Source organism: Melanotaenia boesemani, chromosome 20, assembly GCF_017639745.1.
Source record: "Melanotaenia boesemani isolate fMelBoe1 chromosome 20, fMelBoe1.pri, whole genome shotgun sequence".
In the NCBI taxonomy this organism is placed as follows: domain Eukaryota; kingdom Metazoa; phylum Chordata; class Actinopteri; order Atheriniformes; family Melanotaeniidae; genus Melanotaenia; species Melanotaenia boesemani.
Window position 1 is genome coordinate 5,389,069 of NC_055701.1, and position 20,071 is coordinate 5,409,139.

At 38.6% G+C, this 20,071-nt stretch overlaps 1 protein-coding gene across 3 annotated transcripts in view; it reads left to right on the forward strand.

The window, feature by feature from the left end:
* The first annotated feature begins 4,219 nt into the window (after positions 1-4,219).
* The window catches only part of alk (ALK receptor tyrosine kinase), a 478,089-nt gene continuing 462,237 nt past the window's right edge, over positions 4,220-20,071 (forward strand). For 2 of the 3 annotated variants that reach the window (XM_041971294.1, XM_041971295.1), the window contains exon 1: positions 4,221-5,851. In XM_041971294.1, coding sequence (XP_041827228.1) covers positions 5,101-5,851 — 751 coding nt within the window. In that variant the 5' untranslated portion in view covers positions 4,221-5,100. Of the gene's footprint in view, positions 5,852-20,071 lie in introns of all 3 variants that reach the window. The other variant, XM_041971293.1, reaches the window with a different exon arrangement.

Genomic DNA, 20,071 nt, shown 5'->3' on the forward strand with positions numbered 1-20,071 from the left:
GGGAGTTTGTTCCAGACATGTGGAGCATAGAAGCTGAATGCAGCTTCTCCATGTCTGGCTCTGACTCTGGGAACTGATAAGAAACTGGTTCCAGATGACCTGAGGATTCTGGTAGGTTCATACTGGGTCAAGAGGTCTCTGATGTATTTTGGTTCTAAACCATTCAGAGCTTTATAGACCAGCAGCAGAACTTTAAAGTCTATTCTCTGACGGACCGGCAGCCAGTGTAAAGACCTCAGAGCTGGACTGATGTGGTCCACTCTCTTGATCTTAGAGGACTCGAGCAGCAGAGTTCTGAATCAGCTGCAGGTGTCTATTTGATTTTTTAGGTAGAACCTGTAAAAACACTTTTACAATAATCAAGCCGACCAAAGATGAAAGCATGGACTAGTTTTTCCAGGTCCTGCTGAGACATCAGATCTTTTACCCTTGATATATTCTTAAGGTGATGGTAGGCTGACTTTGTGATTCTCTTAATGTTTTTTTTTTTTTCTAAGTTTAGGTCTGAGTCCATCAACACATCAATACACCTAGATTTCTGGCCTGGTTGGTGGTTTTTAGGTGTATAGACTGAAGCTCTGTGGTGACCTTCAATCATTTCCCTTTGGCTCCAAAGACCATCATCTCAGTTTTGTTTTTGTTTAACTGAAGAAAGTTCAGGCACATCCAGTCATTAATCTCCTCAATGCATTTACCAAGAGCCTGTACTAGGCTTCTGTCTCCCATTGTGGATGCCACTGTGAACCTGGAAGGAAAACTCAGCATCATTTGTCAATGCTGCTAGTGAACACAGTAAAACAGCTAATTTCTTAAGTATCAGATGTGTGTGATTAACATATTTAAATGGAGCAATTCACCCTTAAAATAATATCCTAATGCCCTCTCAAGTAGTTCTTATGTCTAAACCTAATCAGGCAATTGTATTGTCTAAACCAAAATGAGTAGCTATGATGCCTAAACCTAACCAAACAACAGTCTAATGAAACAGGTTAAAATGATATATTCTCATAGTATTGAACTCAACTCTCTTCAGCTATATTATGAGGATCTTATTGCTTGTTCAATTGAAAGAAAAAAAAATACAAAAATCAAATACAAACATAATGTCTCCAAAATGTCTAGTGTTGCTGCATCTTGCACCACAAGCAACCACATAAGATGCCTTGTGTTTCTCTCACAGATGCCTCAAGGGCCTGCTAATAAGGCAGCAATATAATACCTTCAGACAACCCTTAATAGCTGGAATGTGACTTAGATTTTTAAAGTTTTTATAACTTGGTGTTTAGAAAATGCATGCACAGACATAGCAAAGCAATTATGTGATGGAGTAAAAGAAACAAAAACAAGGAAATGTTATCTACTGTAGCATTTAAAATTAAGTTAGATTTAGAGCTGAAATCAGTCTCTCATTCAGAAAAACTACACAAACACATACAAATAACACATTGCAGATCTTGGCTTGCAATAACTTCAGGTTCATATTGTTTGAGACACTTTCATAAAAACTCTGCCACCTTTGTGACATTAAAAACACAGTAAGCTGAAGCTACGTCACTATGTTACAAATCCTGCAAAGTAGAACAGAATCAGGCTTTGAAATTTAAGTTGGGATCTTTAAATGTTCAAAACATAACCTAGTTAACTCCAAAAAGTGTAAATATAAACATATTTTTTAACTATTCAATTTGTCTTTTTTCAGTTTTGGTGATATTTGTTTGAAAGTTGAGTACCTGCCACCACAATACCAATCATAAAGGATTTAAAGTGAACAAGAGCTGGCAAAAGTTGGTTAGCTTTTAATTTTGAAACAATATGATTAATCCACATATTATTTGATATATAGACACATTTACTCAGAATATGGAGCGTATCATGTTACTGAAGAAGATTTACAAAAAGATATGATAATTTTCATAAATTTCTCCATCCAAATCCAGTTTACATAAAAAAAGGTTGTAAGGTAGCCATATATCCATCCATCTATCCAATAATTCATGCTCATCAAAGATATGCAAAGGCACAAAATCAGCGAAGGGAGGAAAGAAAGAGAAAAAAAAAACAGAGCAAGAGATGAGACACAAGTTAGCATTGGTCTGACTTTTACTGACTGGAGAGGGCTCAGAGTAGAGGTAGGATGTAGGATGGGTGCTGAATTAGCCGTTGTTAGAGAACATCTCACAGATAAAACGTGCCAAATGTCATTATTTCAACTTAAAAGTTTTTAGAAATATAGCCTGGAGTGTGTCTGAAGTTATGGTATTTACATGTAATGCCACTATATGATATGAGAATCAGTCCCTAATTCACTTTGGAACTTCTCATGTCACGGTTTCTGGGTTTTGGTGGGTGTTTTGATTGTTTAGGATTTTGGTTTTTGTCATGATTAGTTTGGTCATGTTCTTGGTTTGTAGTTCTTATGTTCATGCTTTAGTTTTCAGTTTTGTCATGCTTGGTTTTCCCTCTTGTGTTCCTGTGGTTTTCTGTTCCTGCCTCGTTAGTTCACCTGGTCTGATTAGTCATCCACCTCACCTGTGTCTTGTTACTCCCTCTGTGTATAAGTACTCCCGGTTTTCAGTCATTCATTGTCAGATCCTCATTTTGTCATGTTTGGTTTTTGTTCTCTGGAGTTTATCCCCGTCGTCTGTGGTTCCCTGTCGTGAGTTCCTGGGTAGTAAACCTTTTAACCTGCACCAGTTCTGCCTCCTGCCTGCATTTGGGTCCTCACCTCCACCGCCATTCGTGACACTCATGAATGAATTTTTATTACTGGGATATACAGAAGTGTTGACAGTGAATTCAGTCATTGAGGATGTATCATTGTAATATTGTCTGCAACTGATTCATTCAGAATTTCAACTGTTTAATTAAAGAACCATATATATATATATATATATATATATATATATATATATACATTTATATGGCCTGGTGAGCGTATGACTCCCTGCCTGACTTTCTGTCACAGTCCCGCCCTGATAGTCAGTGTGTGTAAGTTTTATAAGTGTTTCGTAAAACACTGTAAATTACATGGCCACTGTGTTTTGTTTTATCTTTATATTTTATTAAGAGACAAAAAAAAAAAAAAAACCTACATTAATATATTGTCGGTTATAACTAGAAATCAAATTTAATTAGGATTAAATTAAATTAGGAATAAAGCATCCTCGGTACCATGTTGAACTGCATCTTTTAAAGGAATTATTGGTTTTGCTTTATAGAAAACAATCAAGTATCAAATACATACTTCACAGGGACAGAGAAAGGGCAAAACAATTGTGACGTTATTTAAAAACCTGATGTATCCTTGTAAAGTTTTTGTATTGTGTTGAATCATTTTAAATTGTATCATGAAACATATCAAAATGAATCGCATTGTATACAATCAAATTGTTGTGAAATCATTGATGAATCGCATCACTTCGTTAACAGGAGTGAATTTTATGGCATTGTATCGGCATGGAGCTTCACTGTATCGTTAATGTATCATATCGCTGGTGGCTTATGGAGATGTGTATTGTATCGGCCTCAGTGTTGGGGACTCACATCCCTAATTATTATATTGCATTTTCCTGTCATTGATCTTTGATTGTCATGCTGCAGCATTAAGCTCACAAGTTTCAGGTTTAATCATAAAATAAAGTGGAAATTCCATGTGGTTATTAGTTAATAAAAGCTCTATTCGATCTTTACAAATTGACAGCTTCTGATATAGCAAACTGCTATTCCTGGAATTATAATAATAATTAGAATAATCATCTTCCATAGAAAGGACTCTAATGAGAAAATGTAAAACTTCCAGAGCACAATGAGTGGATTCAGTCAGTGCAACTCATAAGTCCGAATAATAAAGAGTGTGGGGCGACGCCATCTAGCGGGTGTCTTCCCTGATCAACTTTTAGAATCAGTGAGACAAGTTGCGGGGGGGGGGGTCAGCTGACGTAGGAGGCAGACAATCACTTTCTGGCATTTGTTCCTCTTAGGCCCAAACACTAACCTTGTAATTTCCAGTTAAAAACGTGCAACAATTATACTAGCAAAATGACTCACCCCTGTCATGTTTTTCACATTATTATTAATATTATTATTACATTTTTACATATTGACCTCTGTCCATAAGATATAACAAACCAACCCAAGTGTTCTCTCTAAAACTATTTGATTTTCATATAACCAAGAGAGAGAGAGAGAGAGAGAGAGAGAGAGGGACTAATCCAATCCAATTTCCGGACACGTAAAATACTCGATGATTCATTGAAAGAAATCATGAGGGACAAATGCGTGAAGCAGTTCTGCTACACCTCCCGGCATTTCTAATTTCAATAAAGATACAAGCACCATCACAGCCGCACTGGGGGCGCCGTTTGGTGCGGATCAGATGCGTCCTCACCAGGCGCCGAGGGGATCTTCCTTCTAGTGGAAACGGTTTCTGTTGACTTTAAATGGACGTATGAATGACTTTACCGCATGAGCAGGCATAAAAGAGGAGAGCAAATATGACACCTCTGACCAAAAGAGCAAAGAAATACTCAGCATACAGTTAACCTGAAAGACTGTCGTAGGTTTCCACCGACCGAGACTGTACACGATTTCATTTAAAACTTTAATCGACGCCCGGCTTCCAACTCATTGTAACATCTTGGTTTAGTTGTGAGGGGAGAGAGCGACGCTGCATCCCTCTGCTGACAGAGAGACCACTTGTATCGCCGTCACAACTGTGCCAAGAGACAGGGAGTCTTTGAAAGCCACCGGAGCGGACCCGACCAGCATATAAATCAGCGTCCCGGAGAGCGTCTCGCTGGGCTCGCGTTGGTGATAAAAGGCATTGTCTCAAAGGTGCATGTGTGGAAAACAGAGAGAGGGAAATGGCACTTTTTCCATTTAAAGAGGGGTGTACAGCAACAGTCAGCGGCAAGCGAATGTAAAACACAGTTCTCCTGGTCTTGCCACGGGCGCGCACAGGCGAGGAGGCGCAGGACACGCAAGATCATCGATTCGCACTTTATAATTTTGCGCTGCGTATGTGACAACAGCTGCAAGGAAGCGGTGAAAGGTGGCATTAAAAGGCGCTTTTCCTAAACTAAATACACGAACCGTGAAACCATGGATGCCAGGATACTATTTTTGCTTGTTTGTTCTGCGGCATTTTACGACGAGCTACTCTGCGCCTCGCCAAGAACCACAGCGGGAATGGATCTCCCCACCGACAGCTTCAACAGGAGCAGCACCGGTGGCAGCAGCGGGGAATCCGGGGGAAAGAAAGACTCGAACCAAACCATGATGTCCAGAAACAAGAGAAAAACCCTGGCTGTGGATTTCGCGGTCCCCTCTCTGTTGCGCTATTTTCTGGCGGAGTTCATCAACAGACCCCTGAACGGCGACTGTCAGACTTTTAGCGGATGTTACACGCTGCGTGCAAACTTGAAAATGCACTGCATACCTTTGCAGAAAACCATATCAACTTTTGTGGACCCGAAATCTGCTACGGATTTAGCACTGGGGAACAGGTCTGTCGATGGACAGCTCCCTTTTTTCTACAAGCGGCCGCTGTCCAAAGTTCTGAAATTGGGCTTAACGAAAGCAAGCAGGAAATCAAACCAAGTTGTAGTGGAAATAGGAGAGGATGTAGTCAAGACGGGATGTGGGGGGCTGGCTGTGTACGAGGAGGCCCCGGTGCTCATGCTGGAAATGGACCTCACATCCATTCTAGAGTGGTGGCTGGGAGCAGAGGGGGGCCGTCTCAGGGTCCGGCTGATGCCAGAGAAACAGGCGCAGGTTCCTGGGGTTGAGGATCGGTATACAGCTGCCATACGAGCTGCAGACCCCCGCCTGTACCTTCAGATTTCCTCCCGGGGTGAGTTCCTCTCGTCCCCCCTCCTCCTTCCCTCTCTTTCGCTTTTACATGTGGTGCCATGTTTCCCCACACCCCCACACGCAGCTCGCTCAAGGTTGTGATTTAAGTTCTGCTATGATGAATTTTTCATGTTGATTCCAGCGGGTGTAAACACGCGCGCTTTGTTGGGGAATAACCGGGTAAGAAAATGTCAGCGCAAGAAAGGCAAACCTGGAATTTGTGGTCTAATGGAAAAGCGATGGCAGATGTGTGTGTGCGTGTCAGAGGAAAATAGCACTTGGGGAATTCACGCATTTAGGTCTGTTTCTCTGATCTTACCAGTTTCATTATTGATGCCTGCAGCATCTATGAGCAGTGAACTGACTGTTGACTTAATTCTCAAATTTGGATTATTTATGTTTTAAACCCATACTGCCACAAATTTAGAAGGCGCTTATCAGTCGTCAAGTGTGAATATTTCTTTTGAAAGAAAAGAGGGGTCTCCTCATCTGATCATGTTATGCATATTCACATAAGGACTATAGTAATACTGAAGCAGGACAAGGCATAAGCAGTACTTCTTCACCTCCATGAGCTTCTCCTTTTTCAACTTCCCAGTGCTGAGGGAAGGTTGGAAATGTAAGAAAACAGGCTTTATTTTGATGAGGCACAAATTAAGCTGTTATCTCCCAGAAAGCCTATGCACTCAATACTCGAGGGCCCTTCTCTTGTTCTTCTGAGCATGGCACAATCAGTGTAATTGCTTAATCACTTTGATGAGGGAGGCTGGCCCAGAAAAATGCAACAGAATCTATCACACAAGGAAACACAGAGGCTAGCTGGGTTGGAGGCTGATAGAGTAAGAAAGAGCCTCCCCCCTTCTCCCTCTAGCAAGAGCGTGTGCACATAAAAACACACAGAAACTTGCCCCAAAACCCCTGAATGAAAGAACTGCATATGAACTGAGCTGCATTTTGATTGCACCTGGCGTTAAATCTTGAGCCTCCTCTAATTTTTTATACATATAACCAGGAAAACAGGAAGTATTAGCAGTTAATTGACGTATAGAAACACGAATAGACATATTGTATATGAAGCAAAAAAAAAAAAAAAAAAAAAAACTTCTACAATTCCAAGAGGCTTGGAATTCAATATTTGTTCTGTCATCTTTGTTCTTCAGCACAGTCTGAACCCTCTTAAATGAGGTTTCTTGTAATTTCTTGAAATAATCTTCAACAATAGTTCAGGCTTCCATTCAAAGCTCTTTGGGGTTAGCTGCCTTTTGTTTGACTACTTTATTAATGTTGAGGCCCAGGCTCTTTGGAGGATCTGTCCCTCCATCCAGTTCTTGTGTCATGTGTCATGCCTCAGCCTTTTTCTCTCTGTTTCCCTTCGGATTCTTGACAGCCATCCTTCCAAGAAGACCATCTCTGATGAGGCTTCAATGAAAAGTTGATGGATTACATAAAAGTCCACATGCGTCTCTCAGGTCATGTGCTAGGTTTTTGCTGGATTTGTTCTTATTTATCACTTTCACATCCTGTTCATCTACTGCAGATAGGTTTTTGGGTCTGACATTTCATCTTTTGTCCTCCACTTGTCCAGTTCCCTTATTTTTTTAAGGACAAATTCCACAATGATGCATCTTTGTGTAATGACTATTGGTAACGAGATGCTTAAATATCCAAATTTAAACTAGTTCTTTGATAAGTTGTGTGAAACACTGAACACTGATTTATTTGCTTTTTATACCTTAAAAAAATGCATATTTGTTGGAAAATTGCCAGGTATAAGGATAGGTCAGAAAATGGACAGAAAAAAGATGAAAATATCTAAAAGAAAAAAACAACAAAAAAAAAAAAACTGAAAAAAAAAACATTCAGAAAACTGGAAAATTATTGCTCAAGGCCACTTTACATAACTACAACAAAGTATGCATAGTACAATTTGCTGCATGTATGAGTTACTATTTAACATCAAAGTGTTTTAATGGATCAAATCTGCAGCTCCCAGCAGGAAATCCAACATCGCTGGTTATTTTCAAGTCTCTCTTAAAAATGAGACTGATTCTCATATTAAACTACCTGCAAATATAGGTTAAACAAATATAACAAATAGCTGCATCAAAGCGATTGTGATTTGGTATACTAACAAATAACTTATGGAAAAAGCTGCATATAAGTTATAACGTTCTGAGCCACCGCATGGCACCAAGACAGCTTTTTAGTATAAGATTTACAAGATTTTGGAACCTGACCCGAGGAATAGAATATTATTCCAAAATGCATCCACTGATATTTCCCAACTCTGCTCATGGGGGTTGAGCTCCTGTGAATGTAAAGACCTCAGATTATGACTGACATTGAACTGTAACTGATATTTTTTTAGATTCTGTGGCCCTTGGCCTATATCACTGTTCCTTACTCTTTATCACTGTGTCCATATAAAATTTCTAATAATGTAAAATATAAAACATAAATGACTTTGTATCAATAAAATGTATATGTACGTTTAAAAACTAAGATTTATACTCAATGTTGACTTTAATTCTATAATTGTAAAAACCTACATATCAAGAGTTTTGACACATTTTGGTACATTCCAGATAAATCACCCATCAATCATTTATCACAGGAAAAACTTGAAACAGTGTATTTGTTATTTTAAGAGGAGCAGCGATGCTGTTGAAAACATGTAGTCTAGAGCCAAAGAAGGCAAAATTAAAGTAAGTAAAATTTGTCAGTATGTAGAAGAATCTGTTTTATTGGGATTTACATCCACGAGCTGCAACCCACCCATGGCATTATGTCACTTATTTGAGCAGAAACTAGCTAACAGCATGAAACCAGCACATCTCCAGCAGCATTTTACCAGATAGTGCAGCTACCATGTTGATAAGCCACCTGAGATTTTTGGAGGAAATTAACAAATTCTTGTATCACAAGATGTAATGCAAAAAGCCTCCACCACATTATCGAAAGCCCTGGAGGAGACATTGCTAGGAACCAAAAAAAAAAAAAAAAAAAAACATTCTCCATTGCTTAAGACCTCCTCCTGCACCTCCTCCTCCCTGCTGCAGTTGTTATCAGGCACAGTTTGCTGCTGGAGAGTTAACATTTGGACATTTGGACATTGTTTTGCAAGTTGTGAGAAGACTTAGAGACTCATTTTCACTCCAGCTGGATGAACCCACAGATGTGATGTGAGTGGAAATGTGAAACTTGTTACTTTCGTCGATATGTTGACAAACGCGTCTTATTCTGCAAATAGTTTGGAGGGAAAAAGAAAAGGAGAGCACATTTTTCCATAAAAATGCTCTGAGCTCTGAGTGTTGGGAAAAGGTTTGCCATGAACTTAGTCATGAATCATTGACATTCAACATGTTTGAAATACTTTCTTTTAAAAACGTTTGAAATTTGAAAGTGTTTAATTAGTAGCAACATTTAAAATAATCAGGCATTGATGGCACAATGTTGCTTACTTCTGTTTCCAACAACCTGAAGCTTTGCTTTGGTCAGGGGGCACTTGGCTGATAAATGATTCCACATTGTTATACAAAGGTTTGAGAACCACTGTTCTATATAAATGAAAGTTGTCATCCCAGTGGAAATCTTTCATTTTAAACCTGGAAATGTTTAAGGATAATGGTTATCACTTTGTGTGGATTTTATTTGCGGTTTATCATCTTTCTTTAGTGACAGGAGGAGCCAAACCATGTCAGCACAATATCCTTGACAGCATAAAAGAGCCATCAGACCAGCTTAAAGTTTGGGAATCAAAAGCTCAGATGTTCGTACTCTCTGGTCCCTTTCTGTCTTGCATCGGACTTGATGAAGTCCCTTTCTGAACACACTGTTGTTTCTTCACTGTTGTGCAGCATTCTGTTCTGGACAATCAGCTCCAGTGGCTCCAAAGTGGCTCCCAGTACAGAACCAACCTTCTTTATGAGTTTGTTCCACCTCTTAAATCTGGTTCTGGTTCTTCTACCCCAACAGATGCTCCCAAGCTGATTGCACTTCCCACAACAGACTTACAGAAGATATATTATAGTATATTGTATAGTATATTGGTGCAGACATTGAATGATCTCAGCTTCCTTAAGAAGTAGAGTTTGCTCCTTTTTTGTTTCTGTGTTACATTGCCAGTCTACTCTGTTGTCCAGCTGAACTCCAGGGTGCTTGTGTTCCCCCACCACCTCCACCTCCTCTCCCAGAATGCAGACAGTGCTTTGTTTACTCCTGTTCCCCCCCTTAAGTCAACAATGATCTCTTTTGTTTTGTTTGTGTTCAAGATGTGTGATGACACCGTGGCTAAAAAATAACATTAAATTTGAATGTGTTGGAGGATTTACTCTGTAGATTGGGTTGCATTAACCTCTTTTCTGTTTTTGAAATTCTTAGGCCCTTTCTCATTACAGTGATTTTGGCATTGTTTAAAAAAGCCCTAAAGCCAATATGAGCACCTTCCTGCAGCTCGAGAGCCACAGATCAGTATATAAGTAAGTGCATGCTCATCAAAACAGCAGGAGCAGGAACAGTGTGACATCTGCAGAGAGAGGAGGTCTATGTGGTTGAGTGGGTCACTAAAATCCACTAAGGGGTTTGCTTTTCACCCCTGTTTTTTTTAAAAATGTCACTTTGCTGTTTCTGCTGTAAAACTGTGACCGGGTTGCTTGACATGAGGCATCATTTTAACAAACTGGGTTGGTTTGTGCTAAAACAGAACAGAAAGGGTGAAAATAGTTCCCAGTTGATATTTTCTTCTAGATGAATATAATAGCTGGTGTCAGGGCCCAGCAGGCGTTCTTCCCAACAAGCTCTGACTGTTAGCAGGTGGGAAGACAGCCGAGGATTATGTTACATTTGTCAGCTGGGTACTTGGTCAGATTTTTATTTATTCATTTAGCTTTTTTTTTTTGGCGATTCAATTTCTACTTAAAATCACTTGAATTATCTTCCTTCACTAGTTCTTGTACATCTAGCTAAACTTTAACCACAACATGTAAACATGCTAATGCTGCCATTGTGTATCACTGTGGAGTGCAGTTACATACAATATACAAAATTGTCATGTGGATGGTTTCCACAGTTCTGTGTGCACTGGTAGGCCTGTGTGTTGAAGCCATTTTAACTAGAGAGAGAGAGAGAGAGAGAGAGAGAGAGTCCCAAAACAGCACAGTCTTTGAAACCTCAGGTCCATCATCCAGCTGATTTAGAAATTGCAGTGGGGATCTATCCAGGAGTGTGACGCTCTGCCCACTCACTGTCAGCTGGGATCGTCTCCAGTCCTGAACAGGATAAAAAGGGGGTGTAGCTAATGGATGGAAGAGTTTGGCTTTGCACATTAATGAACACTTAAGGATATAGACATAAGAACACAGCAACTCTAATTGAAATTAATAGGCTGCATGCTTATTAACTGTCATTAATGAGTGTGTTTACTTTTAGGAGACTTAACGTTTCCCAGTTTTGATGGGCTTTTGAAAAGTCTCTGCTTGTAGCGTTTATCCAAATTTCAGAGGCCTGGACAATCTCTTTTTCATTAAGTTTTAAAAACGGTGGAGTGTGCTTCCTTCAGACTGAAGTTTACTAGTTTTGATCCCCAACTTTTCAAATCTACATGATAGAGTATGTTTGAGCAAAGAATAACTATAACGAATGAAAGAGAGACAAAAAACAAACAAACATTCACTTCCTTAGATTTCCTCCAGGTCATGAACCAAGATTGTGGCTTTTATGTTCAGAAAACCACCATTTATAATGAAGCTGGAAGTGATGGTATGCTGTCAGTCGTTAGCACTGTCACCTCGCACTGTACACCAAGAAAGGTCAAGTGATTTCAAGCCTGTATAATTAGAGGTACATGTCAGTCTGAGAGTGAAAGGTTTTCTAAAGAATGGTGAGAACTCAGTCTTTTCACCACAATTTCTTGACTTCTTACTTTCAAGCAAACCTTTAAATAAAGGGAACATTTGATTAAATCAATTTTATTTCAACACAGAAGATTCTTTGTTAGCTGTGAGAGGAGCATATTGAGCAAAATCATTGTAATTCAGGATCTACATGTTGACTGCCTCTGAGCTTTGAACCAAGTCTCACAGCTCAGTTATCATGGAGATTGCATAGTCACCTGAATATTTTGCACAGTTTTGCATAGATTTGGCAAATCTTTGTTGCTGTTGGAAAGCATCCTTTCCTTAATCAGCTACCAAAGTGAGTCCAGAGAGGAACAAAGTGAATTTTAATGAGTAACAAGTGACAGAAGTTTGTACAACACAGGTGGACTCCACCGACTCCTAATGTTTCAGGCAAGATTGCTCTGCTGCGTGATTGCAGTGGTAGTTATTATCATTAATGATGATTGGATTATGTGTTTCTACCAGGCAGCGCTGTATTTACTCACTGTTGAGGAGCAAACAGGTACAATCCCTAAACAAACCACACACACACTCTTGCTTTTTGACATTTGTGGGGAGATAGCCTTGAAATAACCAACCATAATGGAAAAATAAGCAAACTTTTCCAACAACACGACCTCATGAAGCAAACATTCCCAGTCATGTTTCATGACACTGTTGGTGTGATGTGGTATTTTTCTTCATTTTTTTTGTTTGCCTAATTTATTTAACTTTTCTTCTGTTCAAAACTTTTTTCTTTTCTTTTTTACTGTTTTTTTTTCTTCTTATGAGATCTTGGGCAGAACGCGTATCATCTCAAGATGATGATGGCCAGCTTGGCTCATTCACTCTATTAAAAAGTAAATTCATAATTTACCTGAGAACTGGCTTGATTTACTGCTTTATTCTGTGGCTGCAATATATTTATATAAACATTTTTTAAATTTCAATGTATTTTTTTTTATTTTAGTTTCTATTTAACCTTTTAAGCCCTGCACCATATTCAGAATAAGAATGTCATGTTAGAATGAAGCAGCTACAGCTCTAAACTTCTATCAAATTATTGCACAGTATGCAAATATTATCTTTGCAAAGAGAAGCTTTAGTACCAACAGGTAAGGCAAAGTCTCCAAAATGGCTATTTTAGCACATTTTCTCCACAATTTAGCAGTTGATGCCACCTAAACTTAACAATCCCCAAATGTGTGATGTTAGGTTTTAAAAGGTTAAATATGAAATTGTCTCTTTGTGTGTCCAAAACTTTAACTCATATATCTATTGCACAAACACTATAGTTATACTTTTGCTTTTTCATACAAAAAGTTTATTTGTAATGGATGCTAATCTCCTTCAGACTAGAATGACATTAGAACACTCTAACTCTGATATGGTGAGATGGATAAGGAAGAAAGATAGTTAACAATTAAATGTGACACCAAACAGACAGAAAATTTCCCTAAAATATGCAATTTAATTTTCCTAATGATTTTTTTTACTAGTTTTTCTAACATACCCTTATTTCACTGAGAGCTGGAAATAAATGCAACAGTCTGGGATGATTGTGTGGAAGAATGGCTGCCCCGGTGTTGTTGGAAAACTTTACAAATGTGACTTCAAGAGGAAAAATATTGATTAAAGAGTTCTCTGATTTTCTGGGACCATATTTTGGTTGTCAATTGGACCTTCTTCAGCTCTCTGATTAACTGGGTTTGTTGAATCTTTGCTGTGAGCTAATGCACTATTTTGCCTCTGGTTTGAAATCAATTAAATTTTAATTCTGAAAGCTCCTTTGCTCTAAAATGAAAAAAAAAAACAAAACAAAAAAAAAAAAAAAACTAATTGCTTCTGTTATTTTCTGTCCATTCATCAGTTCCTCATCTGTTGCAATTCCAGACTTGAGCGCACTAAATAACACAGTTTTAATTTTCACTGTTTTACTGATGATTGTTTAAATTTCACATTTGGGGATATTGCATTTCTTCCACATGCTTTTCCTTTCATCCTTTAGGCTTTTAAGTCGTGCTGCATGTCATATCTTCATAGGGGTGTGTGTGCACCCATTTATGAATGAAAACAGGGCTCATTTGGTTAAGGCATTTTTAGAATTATTAAAATTTATTAAAGAGAACTATGCATATGTTTTTCATAAGTATGCAGTGCATATTTCTTCCTTTGTGCACACACAGTTTCATTCATGAAACCACACAGCTTTATGCATCCAGCCCTAAAACTTCAAAATATGACAAACTGCTTTAATAGAGAACCATGTTTATTTTGGGTATCATTGTGGGGATTTTGCTTGTTTATTATCAGCTGGACACTGTCACAAATCTCAGATTTTTTTTAAGTTTAGAATTTGTCTTTGGTTTAGTTACTCACCCAGAAAAAGGGGACTTTGGGTTTAGCAGCGAAATCAACTAGAAATTCAGCCAAACCGAACGTTCACCAAGTATCGTGGCTGCAGGTTTAAGAAACTGAGATGGGTTGAGTTAGTGGCTCTATCGCAGCATGCAAGAAAGGAAACCCGAATTCTGATTGTGTAAAAGGATTTATGTCCTGACAACAAGAGTAATACCTGCATCAAAGACACACACACCCGTTTGGGCCCTTTTCTCTCTCTTGGCAGACATTGTGTTTTCCTTAGCCAGTGTCACACTCTCCATCCACCAAACAAAATGAATGGCCCCAAGGTTCTAATGTGTTTCGTCTTGTTCTTTCAGCATTTTTCCACTCCTGACTTTGCAATGTTTGACATTTTTCTGTGTAATGCACATGATACACATGTTTTTTTGACCCTCCAGTAAGACGCTGGCTATTAGCATGAAATAAATACCCGCCATGGCATCCACAATAATTTGACAATCAGGCACGCGTGCCTGTGGGAATCAAAGCATTAAGCTCTGCTTTGCGCATTTATACTAACTTGCCTTAAGGGCCCAATGGTTGGCATCATCAGTGAGAAATAGTTCTATGTGTTACAGTACAAGAGAGGGGAAAAACAATGCTCAGCAGGTGTGATAAAATGCTCCCCTCTACTTTATTAACCTCTGTTATGTTCTCCAAGTGGTGCCATAAATAGGCTGCAGAGGAGTCATAAAGTGATCTCGGCACTGGAAGCTGCAGAAAGTGGGAACCTCTGCTTCATTAACCTGCACATTCCTTCCACTGAATGTGTTGAGATGTTTACTTACTGCATCATTAGCAAAGGGTGTCATCATAAACATGCAGAACAGAATGAAACTGAACCCCTAAAGTAAAGATAAGGAAAAAGGCATCACACTTGAAAGGAGCACTTGATAGCTTTACTCCTCATGTTTGCCCCTCAGATCTGCCCAAAATGCAAACATACGCTCATGAATTTCTATTGAGCATTCTGTCATTTCCTTTGGGGCTTAAAACCAAATCCTCAAGTATGGATGTTCTAGGTGTTAGGGAAATGCAGCATTTTCTTCTGAATCACAAAGAAAGTCAACAGGAAATGTGTTTTTAAGTTAGATTACACGCTCAGTACTTTGTTTACCCAATGTTGCTCGTGGCTCTTTTGGAATAGGTTGCTCCTTGAAAGATGAATAAACTTAATTTTCCATGTGTGGAATGCCTTAACTGTACCTCATCCTCTAACAGAGGAGCTACAGCAGCCCAGAGAAGTATTGAGAATGGAAGAGAGTGAGGAACACCTTCGAGACATTTACTGGCTTCATTATGTCTGTAAACATAAATGCAGACACCCTTTTCTCGGATCTGCTATGACCCTTCATTTATTACCTATCAAGTCATTCTACAGTAATATAACAGATCAATGATTGACTTAACTTTTGCAGTGGGATTTGTAAATATTTATGCTGTTGATACTGTTTATGCTAATCTGAGTGAAAAAGACAGATGTGTGCCCAAACTATTATAGATTCTGACCAATTGTGACAATTAACAGTTACATAAAGTGCTAACTGAGTTCACCCTGATCATCTCATGATCATGAGAAAACAAAGCTTGTTATATTGTAATAAGTTAAAGAGGTGGTTCTCCTGAGAAAACAAAAAGTCCATTTCTGAAGCTGATGAGAAAAATGAAGTTATCCTGTAAAAACGAGCTCCTTTAAGTTGAGTTAACCGAATAATTAACCCAAGATCAAAAGGTCTTTGTGATGACTACTGACATGATTTTTGTCTGTAAGAGAATAAAATAAATAAAATAAAAAAATCTGATAAAATATAAATAAAAATTAAAACAAATAAGCTAAAGTAAAAAGATAAAAAAACAATAAAATAAAATAGTAAATCTATATTTGCTTGTTTGACAAATAACATTGTTGTAAATGGTTTAGGCAAATAGAGAGGTGGAAAAATATGCTTTCAAAATAAAGAATTAGTTAAACATGCAAGTTAGGAAAACTGGCTCATAGCTGTAAATATTAACTCTAAATAGTCAATTAAAGTTATTCAATTATGCCTTTTATTTCAAAGTGACAGGAATTTTAACACATTTACCTCTATATATATAAAAAAATCTACTACTTTGTCTACTTTGCTTGGCCTATTTGAAGAAAATCATACTCCCTCAGTTAAATAAAGACAGAGAGAGAAAAAAAGGAAACAACTTCCAAACTGCCCTGATAACTGCTTGCAGCTTGACTGCATCCAGGCTTGATTACTACCTGCTCTGTTCAATTCAGTCATCAGAGCCTCAGTTTAGAAGCAGCAAGCTGTCCTGTCATCACAGAAAATTCTAGAGAAGATGGAAAACGTATCAGAAGGACAGGTTACAAAGCTGCTGCACTCTACACATCCACAGGGAGACATTATCTTCAAATGGAGAAAACGTGAACCCTGACATCCCTTAAATCCTCCAAGAGCCCCATCCTGGTAGTCAGAAAAGGTCTTTCTCAGCAAGGGTCAGTGTTCATGACTCAGGAGGAAGATGAAGGCGTTTGAGTGTTTTGTCACAACAAACTGTTGACCTGTAAAGAATTTGAGGTGAAGTGCTCTATGGACAGAAATTTTAACAATCAGGATGACAACAGTTGTTATGTTTGGTGTAAACACTAGTGGCTTGAAGGAAAGAAAAAAAAAAAGAAGCTGCACAAGTTCAATTCAGAGGTGGAAAAGGAAAGTTTTGGCAGCTCTGGTTTTGTCCAAACTTAAAACAAAATATTTCCATCAGAACTAAAACATACAGAGACAAAATATGACTGTGGGCCCAAATAACAGAAGAGAGGAGTTGGGAAGAAGTGGAGAGAAAATGGTTTCATATGATGGGAGATCAGGTGTGCAGAACAGGTGTGCTAGCTAGCAACAAAGAGGATGTGAAATGATTGAAACAATGAACGTTTTAATGTGTGTCTGCCTTGAATAAAAGCCTGAAAATGCAAAAAATGGACAAAGCAGCACAATGTTTTCACAAAGACACATTTTCTATTCAGTATTCCTTAAAACACTCTATTCTATGTTGCTTTTTTCTAAAAGCTGAAGTGGTTTTGCTGTAGTGTTTTGCACATGAGGGCCAGATTGGCTTGTCATAATTAAAAGGGAATTCATTCTTCTGGCTAGTCGAAAATCTTGAGGGAGCACATATGGTCATTAGCAACTGGGCTATGCAGGATAGTATTCTGTATGGATTTAATATTTTCTGAAGGTCCTTATGGCCCACTTTCCACCAATAGGTCTGGGTTGGTAAGGGCTAGGTTTGGTACTCCATCTTTTCTTATTTTGTGTGTGTGTTGAGGGGGGCTATGGGGGGTGCTGTCCTATATTTTTTTGGGATCCTTCACTCGGGGTCCCAAGCTTGGAACCAAAAGGGTGGAGTTTCACATATTGCACATTGACTGCTGATTGGTTGACAGGATCCTCGTTTCTCATTCAACTTGGCATTATGAACAAAGCAGCAAGAGCGCCATGTTTAAATATACTATGGATATATATATTTTTTTTATAGTTTTTTAAAGCCACACCTAAAGAAGAAACAACACAAACTGCATGATTTCCATCATTTTCTCCTTTGTTTCTGTGTTACGTTCTTGGTTATAATTCAAGGAGGGTGTTGTGCTGCTACAACATGTAGCTGCTACTGCATCCATCTCTGTCTGGCTGATTTGCCTCCCACCAGATAAGGGTAAGCTTGGCTGTGGAAATGAAACTGAGATTAAGCTTTACAGAACCAAACCATTCTGTCCTGAACCGGACTGCTTGGTGCAAACTAGGCTAATGTCACAGTTACAGAGGTTGTAAATTTTGTAGTCTTGGACTACTATTGTATATCTTCTGAAATACTATGCTCCAGTCAAAACAATTATTAGTCAGCAAGGGAGTCATTTATGCAAAAAGGGCCACTTGTATTCATTTAAAAAGTTTACAAAGTATACACTAAAAAATTGCAGTTGTCTGATGCAGTGATGGTCTGTCACTCTGAAACTATGAGATCAACAATATGCCTTATATCGCTCCTTAAACTATTAACATTAGGGTCGCACCTCTGTAATCTGCATTGGGGCTTTGTAAAGCCCGTGTTATAGCATTTTGCTGCCACTTGGGGGCAAAATCAGAAATACGTGCAGCAGTCGGAGCAGTGGACTGCATGTTGGAAACGTTCCCATCTGCAGGAGCTGAGAGCGATGTAAACAGATGCCTTTAGACTTTCAGAGAATCAGATTTGACTGGAATAAAATAGTTTTGAAAAGGAGTGGTCATAAATTCCACTAGGTGTAGGCGCTCTAGCATCTATCAAAGTCATTGCTGCAGTTTTAAAGCTTAGAGGGTTCTGACTTCACACAGTTTGTCCATTCAGAGACACCACAGTAAAAATAATGGCATAAATATGGCAGCTGCCATGCATGTGGACCCACAGCAAATAAATATAAATGGCTCATTCTGAGAATTAAAAACACAAGTTATATTAAAGATATCTTTTTTTCTCTCATTGACATTTTTTACTTTATTTTATTTTCTACACCCTGTCTTTTTTTAAATTCTGTTTGATGGACTAATGTAGTATATTGTACTTCACCAAAAGATATTACAGTTACATTTGTGCAATAATAACTGCTCCTGTTTTTAGAAAGCAAAATGCAGCTCGATTGGTTTAAAATAAGACTGGTTTGCAGAATATTCCATTTTACCTTCAGCTGCTGGGTTGCTTTCACAGCCTGTTATGGGTTTTTTTCCATCTGAACTGTGAAGATCCATCCAGTCAGCTTTTCTGCATTTGTCTGAAGTGAGAACAGACGGTGTAAATTGCTTTACTCCTCAGTTTTAATCTGGCTGTTTCTGTCTTCTGTCACATTATCAATAAGCACTACTGACCCAGTGACATTAGAAACCATGCATACCCATTCCATTCTTTTCTGCTAATTACAGTCATTATCCAAATACATTTAGCACAGGATCATTAAGCCCATCCAAACTATGGTCAAACGGTGAAAAGGCAACAATATGCCTTACAAATGAACATGCAATGCAATGTCCTATTGGACTTCTTATGCAGCACAGTTCAGTCAGGAGTGCCTGTACTCTCAACTCCATATCCTTCAGACCCACAGCCTGCGCTGTTCTTGTTGTTACTCTTAAAACAAGACTTTACAATTTAACCAGCAGGAATTCCTGTAGTTTGGAGAGATTTGATGACCGCCCTGTCGCCTCTGTGAATGCACCCTGCTTTCCAGACTCTGACTTGTGTGATAACCAAACCCTTCAACTTGGAAAAAAAGGTGGCTCATGAATGTACACAATTGCGGCTGACAGTTGCTACAAGACAGAAGCATCGTAGACATGGAAGAAGGTGTATTTATTTCATTAGGAATTTCACAGAAACTGATACACATTTCCCAATAAGACTGCAAAAAGTTCACTTTCACTTAATTGGAGGATAGGATTTGTATCTACATACAAATGATACCGTTTTATCAAACATAAACATTTTGGTCCAGTCTAATATGGTTGTTAACACTTAAAGATGAACTAACTTTCCATCCTTAAAACTCTGTGTTTTGGACTAGTTTTATGGGACATTGACATCTGTTATGTGCATTTCTGGAGCTGTTGCTGTGTGAGTTTCTCTTTATGCACCGCATCGTATGCTAGCAAGCAGATATCAATACATCGGCCATTTTGAATGCACACTGTGGCTTGTTCAGTAAAGAAATTCAAGAAGACTTGGGAGACAGAAAGAACGGGACAGAGTGAGATAAGACAAGAGTCAAGATAAAAGAGTTTTTATTGGCTGGAGACATCTCACAGTAGGATGCGGAATGGATGCTGGATTAGCCATCGATAGAGGGCACATTACTGAGAAAATCTGGTAGAGTTCCTGTGCGTCTTTAAGATTTGTTTTCATTTATAAACCGTGGCACTGAT